Raw genomic sequence first — 12,327 nt, 5'->3', positions numbered from 1 at the left:
TTCGCATGGGCAATCTGTATGCCACAGCAAGCGGGCGGTGCAGGAGGGAGAAGTAAGAAGTGCCAGGAGCGGAGTGCTCAGCTCTGCAGTGTAGGTACTTGATTTAGAGAGTGATACTCTTGGTCCAGAAATAAACAGGTGAAAGAAATTAGTAGAAGAGAGGGAACTGGGTGGGCCAAATGCATTGTGAAGTTGTAGGACATGGCTCAAGCAAGGACTGGTTTATAGGGAGAACAAGTGGCTGAAAAAGTAAGGGCAGGGAATACAGAAGGAAAGCAAGGGGAGAGGTGGGTTTTTTTTGTGACCAGGAGTATCTGGGAGAGCTGGCTGATGTGTATAAGGGAAAAAAAAAAAGTTGCGAACAATCTTTTATTCTGATTGCTTGATGTTCAAGAAGATCTTTTTGTGTGATTATTCTAAGCAATATCAGATTCACTTTTTATCTGTCCCATAAAATAGCAGCCTAGTATTCGAAACTGAAGCTACTTTATGCAAAATGCCAGGGCTTAAAATGAGAGACCTGCTGTTGCTATTGCCCTGGCTCCTGTTGCTGCTACACCTTTCCTGGCAGCTCAACGGGAAGTATCAGAGCAGTGGCAATGGGAAGGGTCATGGTGGGAGCAGCTGTGGTGGCAGCAGCTATGGCGTTTCAGCCAGTGGTGCTTTTCCCTTGGGAGGCTAGGTTGGCAGGGTAAGGTCCATCACATCCACAGATCCATCTTGCCTGCTGGAAATGAAAGTCCTCTGGAAGAGTCTCTCTCTTTTAATTGTCCTATTTCATTTAGTGCTTTTGGTGTTTTTTGTCTGGGAGACTGAGAACAATTAGACGTGTGAGAGTTTGTGAAGGGACAGGAGGGAGTGTTCATGCCCCTGTAGTTTAATTTCTTGGTTTTAATATATTAAGGTACCTCAAACTCAACTTTCTTTTTGTTTGTGAGCAGTTACGATCGGTGACACAATATCAAGGATGCTTTTGTGGTTTCATTATAGATTTCTGTCTCATAAACAATGACATTATAATCAATTGGCATTTTTACCATGCCTGCCTATCTGTCCAGTGTGCCTTAGACAGTGTTGCTCATAAAAGATTGCAATATAATATAACATGATATATTCCATGTGGAAGAGAAGTCAGAGTGCATTTATATCCATTCTTTATTCTTAAATTGAGTAGCAACCTACCGGCTCGTTCACTGCTGTCAGGCCGATGTGACATCTGGGGAAAACTTCTTGGTCATTACCTGCAAATTCCACTTGTTCCGGTCTCTCTGTGGCTTTAAAAGAGAGGATGGACAGTTGTCTAGTAGACATGGTACAGACCTGACAACATGGAGCCTTATTCCTAGCTCTGCTCTGTAGCAAAGCGTAGACTTTTAAGAGCATTTATACTTCTCTCTAGTTTGTGAGAATAATTTCAGTAATAATTATTAATCTCTTTGTGAGTTTCAAACTGCAGATGCTACTAAATGCCAAGTGCTGTTATTACAGTGATGTAATTCTCTTTTGCTGTCTTTCCTAATTAACTCTATTCACATAATAGAGTTGAAGCAGCATTAGAGCAGGAAGTGTTAAATAAGTACTTCAAAAGCAACAACTCACTGGACCAAGCAAATATTCTGAGGGAGCCAAAGAATGAAGTGGCAAAATTGTTAACAAAAACATGCAGTTATTCTTTAAATTGGCTAGCTGCTGCTACTCTATAACATTATTTTTTTTTCTATGCCTTTAATAGAGTTTGAAGGTGTTCCTCAGGTTCAGGAGGTAGTGGGTCTTACTTGAGTATCTGAAAAAATGTCTGAAACAATGTAACTTATGAAGCTGTAGAACACCCATGTGAATGTTACATTAAGTTCAATGCCCTAGCACTTGTCTTAAATGAAATAATAAGTCTCAGCCCTGTTAGATGACAGTGGACTACTTGATGAATGAACATCTCTCTACCTGTGGCATAATGAGCCCATCAGAAGAAGGTAAAGGCTTTCAAAGTGAGTCTCTCCGGAGTACAGATTTATCCGGGGACAGAGTAGGAACCCGTCTGAGTCAGACCTGGAGGGAACTGGTGCGGATTGACCCCAGGGGTGAGGCAAGACTCCCTGAGCACCGATGCCGATGGGTGCATTGAAAGGATGAGCCATTCCTGTTCTGGCACTGGGAATCTTTGGGGGCAGGGCTGCTAGCACGGGTTGGCAGCAACACATGGCCAGCAGGCCAGTTCAGGCTGGACGCATCAGGCTTGCTGTCTGTATGTTGAGAAGCCAGCCTGCAGGCACACAGCAGATGTCCCTCATCTTGTGCCTGTATTTCTGCCTAGAATTTACATGGTAGATACATGGCAACCAGAAGAAGTACATCTGTGTGCACGTGCGCTGGATGGGCCCTCTCCAATCAATAGATATTTGGATCGCGAGTGCCCCTGCCCGTGGTAATATCTATAGTGGTTTGGAGGCAAGGTATCCCAGACTACAGTCCTGGATGTTAACAGAGAGAGGTGCTGCCTCTTTCTAAGAAAGACTTGGCCTTAAAGCTGTGGAAGAAATGAAATGGGCTGGAGCAGTCAAGCAGAGACAGATATAGGCTAGTCTATAAGGCAAGCCATCACAATGTCTGAAAGACCTGTGAGGAAAAAAAAACGCTGTTCAGGAGACTGGTCTTTTCTTGACAGTGATAGTGTGCGTGCCAAGCTGTCCCACGGGGCCGTGTGTACACTTTCTCTGAGCTTTATAAACATTACTATCTGAATTATCGTACTTCTAGGAGTGCCTTACAGCCTGTATGGAGAATGCTGAAGCGCAGATATGTGCTATGAAGAAAGGTTTCCTTTTTTAAACTGTGTCAGTTTGATTAGAAATGGTGTATGTATCTTCTTCTATCTTCTATTACAAAACCTGGGAAATTGCTCACATAAAAGCTTAACTGCCCGTGAAAATTATGACAGATAATTTAAAGAGGTGTTCCAGAACATGGTCACTCTTGCATTCCTCCTGTCTCATTTTTTCTCCTCTACCATGCACGCACATCCATACCTATAGGAGCATGTCCCATTTTCCTTGAATATAAACTAAAAGATCAGCCTATACATTTGAAAAAATGAATATTCATACAATTCAAGTGTCCTCAAACACTGACTGGTATTATCATAATATGCACTCATTTTCTAACTGCAGCTGGGTCCAAAATGGGCTGCCTGGGATTGGTGAGGAAAGTGTGTGTACACACATACACATATGAATTCAGAGGGAAGAAGGTGCAACTCTTCTAAAGTGCCATTTATGATCTCTGGGAAACAAATGGGGGAGAAGAAAGAGAAGCATGATTTTTTTTTTTTTTTCATTTCTTCAGTGGGGAGGAAAGACACAAAAGTAAACAGAAGAGGGAGGGTGATGGCAGGTATGATATGAAGGCTTCTGTTTTCAAGTCATTCAATTTTTTGAATTATCCACATTCAAGACATATAAATGTATTAGTCAGAATAAATGTGTTTCTTAGTAAAGGTATTTGCTGTTCTGACATCTCTCTCTCTCTGTTTTTATTAAATACTTTATCCTGGAATTTAAAATTAAGCTGTTACGCTCAAACTTTTTTTTCCCCTAGTAGAATAAGACTTCATGTAAAAAAAAAATAAAATTCTGATTAAAAATTTTTCAAACCCCCTTTTTTCGTAGCTCCTGTATTTTTATACTACATATATTAAAATTTAAAAGATATTAAGAAAGTCTAAGTGGGTAGCTTACACAAGGATGTGAAAGAGAGCCACAGGAAGAAAGGGCTTTCTTTTTTTGAACATATGCACTTTTTTATCTGAGTGTCCAACTTCTTGGCCTATCATTTGTGTTAACAGATTCCCTTGCAACCATTTATTAAAGTGAAAACTGCATATATCTTCTGAAGAAGGCCATTCAGTCTGTCTAGAATGCTTTCATTAATTAACAGATTAACATATCAAGGAATGGTTTTCTTTTGTGTATGTAATTTTATTTTCCCTCTTTTTTTAAAATTTAAACTATGTCAGCACTAATAAGATGCATTGCTATCCTGAGACTATTTAGTGAAATATCAATCCTTTTAATTGTGATTATTCAATAGTCATAAAAAAGCTCTATATCATTAGCAAACATTTGAATTCTCTCTGTCAGATATTGTCAATTTATCTGTTTTCTCTGTTTTGAGATAAGCGTGTCAAAATCTAAAGTGCAAAAGAAGATTGTCCTTAAAGGCTCAGGCTGTGACTTGGTAGTCGTTCCAAACCATTGCTCTGGCAGAGAGAAGATTGCTGTTACAGCGATAGCTCTTTTCTGCTTTATCCAGTTGTGCTAACACTTACCTCCAAGAAGCTTTTCAGAGGAGCAAGAGCTTATTTCTCTTCAGAGTTTGTCAAAAAGTGCCTTGAAAAGCAAAGGCTTCTTTGCTTCCAGAGCCTAAAAGCATTGACGTGAAGTACTACGTACAATACAAAGCTGCAGTTCCAGAAAGGGTTGACAGAGCTCCTGAGCTAGCAAATCCTTGACATTTCTGTAGCACAAGAATTGTTTATTTTGCATATCCCAGGAAAGAAGGAGAGCACATACCTGGATGTTATTAATATGTTTCAGAGCTGCTGCTTAGATATACTTGTCTTTCAGTAAAAAGGTTACGAAGAGAAATGGTTGCTCTTAAGCACGTTTCTGTACAAGAGGAGCATGCGCTACAAGAAGAAAAAAAGATGAACTACACATGCTATTCGTAAAGTATGAAGTTCCTTTGTCTGTTGGTTGATAGCCGAGATTGTTGAAAACAGCTATAGAGCAGTATCAGTAGGAGGGGCTGAGGATGAGAATAGGACCATGGCTGCTTTATACAAATGAAAAGAAAAAAAAAAGTGCTAGAAGGAAGAAAGGAGAAATACATTGATGGAGACATGGTTGTTTTGCTTTGTACTCACCCTTCTCTCACAATGATATTCGAGATTCTCATCAACAGAGAAAAAGTCAAAGCTAACTGAGAAGCAGCCTAAGATAAAAGCAAGTTTCAAGGTTATTCCCTTTGCAAATAATATTGTAGATTAACTCAGCATATATCACAGCTTTGTTTAAAAGGTAGTAAAAACTGGTATGTCTGCAGTCGAATCTGTGTCTAACTTACGACTCCTGCTGTATTTCAGATAACTGGAGAATACGTGATTAAGAGAAAGTGATTAAGCATTGCACTTCATACTAAACGGAATTCAAATAAGACACAGGTCTGTGCAGAGGTAGCTAGGTTGCAAAAAGAATACCAGTGAATAGCTGATAATAAAAGAAGCAAAAGTTAGTGCTTTGGATTGAAAAAAAAAAAAGAACAACCAAAAAAACCCACAAAAAACCCAGAGAAAAAACGTCTATTTTGAATTACTGTTGTAGAACAGCGTATGTCTAGGCCCCACAGTTATAGGTGTTGAAGTTTGCTGAATTCTGCGAGCAAACAAAATGACCCACCAAATCTTTTTTTATTAATTGCTAGACACATATTGTGCACATTTCTGAACTAAAGAGAGTCTGTGTCCAACATGAGTGATAAATTCCTCAGCAGCGTGTCTTTTTCTTGGAAATGAATAAATTATAAATTACAGAGAACTCATTACTTAAATTCCATTAAGTAATTAAGCAGTGAAGCAGGAAGAGGAGGCATGAATGCCAGACTTGTCCTTCACTGGATATCCTATCTCTACTTAGCCAATATCTCTTTTCTTTCCTTGCCTTCTCTTTGAAAACCGTGGGATGTCTTTTCTTTTAATGGAAGTCAGATTCAGTTAAGAAATGTTAGGGTCTTCAGCCTCTGGCCTGATAGGGACCAGGTGCTCCATGTGCTAGTATTTGTTCTGGTTGACAAGGTGAATGGGTCACTGAACTCTTAACTGAGAAATTAAGTTGGCAAGATATATAGAAACATATTGTGAAATACATTTTCCATTCCTGCCCTCCAGAGATGATGACAATATGAAACAACATCATATTGTTATTCTCTCCATCAGCTTCCTCCTCCCTCATGTGTCTTCGGGAAGCAATATGAAAAAAATGCAGGGCAGAATCAGCATTTGTGTTTCCCGTATGTAGGTTTGTTAGGGGCATTTTGGGGCAAACGTGTGCTCACGCATATAACGTATATTGTGAATAATCTCAAAGCTGAAGCAGGGATTGTAGTTCGGACTAAGATTTAGCAATGACATTACAGAGAATTTCAGTTAAACTTGTAATCTTGTTGAATTAATTTCCAAGAGCACACAGAATTTGATGGTGCTGGTGCTTTTTTCCAGGACAAGCCAGCTATAGAGCATAGGTAATCCTGAAGCATGAGGGAGGTCTGGAACGGAGCAATGCAGAGGCTGATTTTGTCTGCCTGTATTCTTGGGATGAGAGGAGTGAGAGTACCAGGTTGATTGGTACACCATGATTAATGGATTATTCATTTTTTTTTTTGTTCGATTATAAACAAAACCCAGAAGCTGTATCGATCTGCCTCTTTCTTCATTTTGTTCTCATCAGCTTTTTTTAATTGCTTCCTTTACCAACTCTATTTTTCTTGTTAAAGCAAAAAGCCCTTGATAATAACTTAAAGATCAAAATAATTTTTATTTCTGTGATGCTAAATAACTAAACTCCTGCATTATAAAAATAGCTGCTTTTCAAAGTGTCAAATAATTGTGTAATTTCTAGCTGTAATTTTGCAGAAAAATGACATGCATTAATGGAAAACAATTTTGCACCAAGTAATGTCTCTTAATATTATGCTAGAGACAAGTTACAAATTCAAAGAAGTGATTTTGTGTCAGTGTAATGGTGGTCATAACAGGAAAGAATTGGAAAGCAGATATTTACAGACAAGAAGACAGCACTTCTTGAAGTAAGGAATGTAAAGAAGGCAATTTTATTTTAAAAGTGTTCATTTTCTGATTTCCAAACAAATAGTTGAATAAGCATTCATTGAAGTGCCGCTAGCTAATAATGTATTTCTCAACTGAAGTGGAACTGTAATGACTGAGGGCTGATTTTAAAAAAAAAAAAAAAAAAAAAAGAAAAAAAGGCATAAAACTCCCTTGCCTTAAAATCATGCGACTGAAAATGTCACTGGAAATCTGGCAAGCCAAGGGCTGTTGGGTTACTCCACTCTAAATATTGTACAAAATGAAATTGCAGTTATGTAACAACAAACTGCACTGGCTGCTACATATGAGACCTTCAGAACATCTGTGTTGGGCATTGCTCCATCGCAAGATGGTGGGATTCCTGCCTGCCAAACAAAACTGGCAAGAAAGTTGGGAATCGTCCTGATTATGCTAATCCAGTGACATTTTAATCTTCTTTGGAGGAATAGATTTAGGTTTTCTTGTATATTGTTTAAATGTGATGCTGTGTGCATAAGTGGCATTTCATCTATTCAATGAGAAAACTTTATCATAGTTTAGTAACATTGTGGTGCTCAGCTCAAACAGGCATATTAAATTATTTGACATGTAATGGAGGAGCTTGTGCCACATGAATACAATTTTTTTTTCTCATCTGACTAGCAATAGACATTGGGCTGTAAGATTGGCCTTTCTTTGAAAAAGCAGAAGATTTAAAAGCATATAAGTCTTATGAGGAGCGGCTGAGGAAGCTGGGATTGTTCATCCTGGAGAGAAGGAAGATGAGGGGAGACCTTCTCACTCTCTGCAACTACCTGAAAGGAGGGTGTAGAGAGGTGGGGGTCGGTCTCTTCTCCCAAGTTACAGGCGACAGGACAAGAGGAAACGGCCTCGGGTTGCACCAGTGGAGGTTTAGACTGGATATTACGAAAAATTTCTACACTGAAAGGATTATTAAGCACTGGAACAGGCTGCCCAGGGAAGTGGTTGAGGCACCATCCCTGGAGGTATTTAAAAGACGGGTAGACATAGAGCTTAGAGATAGGGTTTAGTGATGGTTTTTGTCAGAGTTAGGTTGATGGTTGGACTGGATGATCTGAAAGGTCCCTTCCAACCGAGGCAATTCTATGAATTTATGACAAAGCTTTTGCTGGTTGGCCCTGGGGGATGTGGCAGGTAACATAATACTGCTGCTTTTCCACATTCTTCACTGTGAAATTAAATTAAAAGTAACTGAAAATAAATGCCGATTATTGTTGCATAGAGGCAGGGATGCTTATTAATCTCCACAGACAACAGAGACAATCCCCATATTTTCCTATTCTGACTCACAGTTGCAAATTGAAAGAGAACAATGAAGGTCTGTGTGCTGCTCTGCAGCAAGATGTGGTCTGTGTTATATATGTGTTTATATGAATAGCTGTGTTTATTTCCATTTAGTTTGGTTATGGTCCTTATGTACTTAGTTATCTGTATGAACAATAATATTTACTTTGCTGTTTGACTGTATTTTTATAGTCCCTGATTGATTGTTTCTGCTGTCACTTGTACCTGTGTAATCTATTCTTCAGTGAATGTAAAGAAGCTTAATTGTGAACAAAATTTAATTGTCATTTTCAGTTGAGAAAAACTTACCCTTCTCAGAGGGTAATTGCAATTGCAAGTTTGTCATTGTGCTACAAGTCCTGGAAACAAAATAGCTGTATTTCATGCCAAGGAGATACAACTGACATGTTGTGGTAGAATTCTTAGCAAATAATAATGTGAGATGTAGAAAAATTTCACCAGAGAATGAAATGCAAATCCAAGCAGGCAGAATGTGCTTATGTTCTCCTGTAGCAAAAATGCTTTTTCTTTTAAAAAATATGAGTGAAACATTTCTGGAAAATGGGAAGACACTTTTAGATGTCTTTTAAGAACAGCATTTTTTTTCAGGACTAGTTGTGACATTTTGTATTTTATTTTTCTGCCATGCTTAGAAAATGTAATATTTTATAGCGTTGTCATATGGAAAAACAGCTGTAATGGTTTAAGCTCATTGTGTTCCATAGATGTTCACCAGCAAGCCTGTCAGCTGAGGTGCAGTAACTGATCTTGGGAACACCTGTAATCTATTAAAAGCGCTCATGTAATGAGTTACTTCACCTCAGTTGAGAAGCCAATAACAAAATGCTAAGGTGCGATAATGAGTATGTTAGAGGCAGTAATACCTTATGTGCGATGGTTTGTTTCAGAAGTGAATGTAGGGCAGTGCCGACTGCATGATATGTATGCTCAGTGCTTGGTATCTCAGCAGAAAACACAATAGGTCTGGCTAGGAGCACTTTGCATGTCTGTAGGCAAGAACTGCATTACTTGTCTTTCCTGTCTTTTTTAAGTTTCCAGTCGTTTCCAGGCTGAACAGAGTAATTAGTTTAAACATAAAACATAAAAAAAGAGAGGAAGGAAAGAGAGGTGTATCGCCTCAGAAGACAAACTATTTGTGCAGTTGTGTCATGCATGGGTAGTACTTGGTATGTTTTGAGCCATGATGGTGATATTTCATATATGGAGTGTAATGATCGGTCATTCATTACTTAATATGTATTTTGAAAAGTAAAAGTAACATTCAATGTTAAGTTATCTTTAACTACCTTTTTTGGTTTTTTAGAGTGTTAATATTTTGGAGCGGAAGGCTTCTTCAGGAAGCACCGACCCTTCTTTAAGCAAGCAGTTCCTTGAAAGTGACCCTATCTCTCTATCTAAGGTAAGCAAAAGCATGGGCTGTAACCTGGGTGATGAGTTACCCTCTGAGGTTACAAAGTAGTTTAACTTACAGCATTGGGATATTGTTTTGTATGATTCTACCATTGAGTATACTGTGAGCCTGCCCTGGAACTTCCTGTTCCCCAGCTGAGGCATCAGAGGGGCCAGTAATCCTTAGTAGATGTTATATTAACAAAATTAAGGATTTGGAGGGTGGTGGTGGTCTAGATTTTTTTCCCAGGAACAAGTTTTACAATCTCAGAGGACGGGGCTGGAAGGGCCTTTGAGAAATGATCCTGTCCAGTCCTCTTATTAAGGTAGAGCAAATCACATCCAGGTCCAAAAGTGTTGCTAATCAATAATGATATTAATTTAAAAAAAAAACGTTCTAATGATATTCCTTGTGGGTAGTTTCCTAAAGTTTGAAACTTAAAATCTCTTGATGAGACCTTCTTTCCTGAGGCAGAGAAACGGATAGAACTGTAGGAGTAACACCACCAGTTCCTGAAAGGTGTAGCCTTGAGTGTCAACTCTTTGCAGTCAACTTCTTCCTGGCTGAATTCCTCAGTTTTGGAATAACTGATTCCAAATAAGCCTAATTCCATGTAAAGAAGGCTTCACTTTAAGGTACTTCATCAGAAAAAGATTGTTACTGAAAAGGTGAGAATGCTGTGATGGAATATTTGGTGGAAAAGAAAAATCTGAAATTAAATGTCTGTTGAGTTCTGAAACAGAACTGGTAAAACAAATTCGAAAGGAAACATTCTGTTCATCCAGGGAAGATTAAATGGTTCACTCTGTTTTATTTGGAAAATAAATACTTTGCCATCAAAAAGACTAGGTTCAGAAAGCGGTTGGTAGTTGCTCCCTTACTTTCAATACCTGGGGCATATGCAGACGCGGGGACTGTAGGTTGTGCTTGTGTTCCCCTGGTCCTGCTGCTTCACATAGCTATTTGTCGTGTAATACAGAGGGAATCACGGAAGTCCTAAAGCACTAATGCTGCACTTGGGGATTGGCATTGGATGAGGACCCTTCAAGCATATCACTTCCACTTTGGTTTTCCCCCATTTCTGTCTGCTCTTGCTTACTGTCCGTTGTATTGGGCATATCTCATCACACCAAACCTGTGGGATGAAGCACAGTTAGGATTGTTAGGATGGTTTCAAGAACAGCTGGTAGCACTGGTGCAGCAGAAGATGGGTATCCGCATTGCACTTGAATAATTGCTCATTTTGTCCTTCTGTATCAAGCCTTTTGTTTAAATGAATAGCTATATGAGACTGTGTGATTTCTAGTTGAGAAGTAATCAATACTGATGTTATCTAGTAGATAAAAGACTTATGCCTGCAGCTGATGTTCTAAAGGAGAAATCAATATGGTGAAGAATCAGTTGGCAGAGTTGTGCAGAGAGATTCTCTGCTCGCCCCAGGGGACTCATAGTTTAATTTGCCCCCCTCAAGTGCCAAGTGCTTCTTTGTAGCAGAAAAATAATGCGTATGTGCTTCCTGCTACAGTAGTGGAAAAAGAATATCCAAGCAAAACACAGGGAAGTAAAAAAGGCAGTTTTTGAGCATGGCATTTACAGGCACTGGGATAGTTCCAGTTTATAGTTACACAAGGAAAGCTAAACCGAGTAAACATTTTTTTAAAATTTACTGCAGTAAATTATTTGGGATAGAGCTTTTCACCCTTCTCAAAATAAAAAGACCTTATTGAAAATTGTAGATTTGAAATTCGATGTTCCTTTTGAAATCATATTTTTATAATAGTAATGTTAACATTATCAGGACTGTGTAACTTATTTGTAGGTGTTACAAAAGACTGACAGCGCTCAGCTGTGAACAGTTTCGTGGGAAATGGAGGAGACACATTTTTTTTCCCCTTTAAATATTTGATGCTGTGTGACCTCCTTCCTCTCTTGATAAGTTTTCATAACATTGCTGGGAGTTGTGACAGATCATCTGAGAACATGCAAGTTTACAACTTTGTAGGATACAATTAGTAAAATAGAGCCTTAATGAGCAGATAATAGGTGATTTTTAAATTGGTTTAGAATTTTCTTGATTACAGTAGTAGCAAGAGTATAGAAATAAAGGCACGACTTTTTTCTCTTTAAAAATATTGTTTGTTAGCTCTTCACTGTGGTATATTGTAAGTCTGGCTTGTTGTACAAATCATCATGCATAAGAAGTGGTATGTACAAGAAATATGCTTTAATTGGCTTCCTGAAAGGCATACAGCTGGTCGTATCTGAAATTATATGGTTCCTATTCCTTTCTCTAGAGACAAAATTATTTAGCTTTCCTATATATTTCTCTTAATACAGTGAAACTGAATGCAGAAAAACTGAAAAAAGGTTAATTTCCTTTTGCAGATGTCTAAAGGCACATTTAGGTTGTGAAAGTCTGTCATAAAATGCCTTTGAAGACAAGAGCTGGTTATGTCCAAAACCTGCTTGTTTTTCTGATTTTAAGAAAAAAATAGACTATCCAGAATTAATATGGCCTGTACTTTAAAAATCAGAAAATTTACCATTTTTTATGATCAGGGAATACCACAAAGGGAACCGTTAATATATGCCCATGTATGGTTTCTTCCACATTTTGTCTCATGATCCTGACTTTTTTTAGAGAAGGAATACTCGGATTAAAGATACATTTTTAACATGCAGATTCTGCCCATACCCCACTTTCAAAATCTCTTCAGTCCTTTTCATTCCTACA

The 12,327-nt window shown here is 38.5% G+C and overlaps 1 protein-coding gene across 18 annotated transcripts in view; it reads left to right on the top strand.

Annotated features, from left to right (window-relative positions):
• OSBPL6 (oxysterol binding protein like 6) overlaps positions 1–12,327 on the top strand; it is a 111,137-nt gene that overhangs the window by 55,169 nt on the left and 43,641 nt on the right. For all 18 annotated transcript variants that reach the window (XM_074595207.1, XM_074595197.1, XM_074595201.1 and 15 more), the window contains one exon: positions 9,507–9,602. In XM_074595207.1, coding sequence (XP_074451308.1) covers positions 9,507–9,602 — 96 coding nt within the window. The remainder of the gene's footprint in view (positions 1–9,506; positions 9,603–12,327) is intronic.

The sequence above is a fragment of the Larus michahellis genome, chromosome 7, assembly GCF_964199755.1.
Source record: "Larus michahellis chromosome 7, bLarMic1.1, whole genome shotgun sequence".
NCBI classification, from domain to species: Eukaryota; Metazoa; Chordata; class Aves; order Charadriiformes; family Laridae; genus Larus; species Larus michahellis.
The sequence above is the reverse complement of the archived record's forward strand: the minus strand, read 5'-3'. Positions and strand labels throughout refer to the sequence as shown.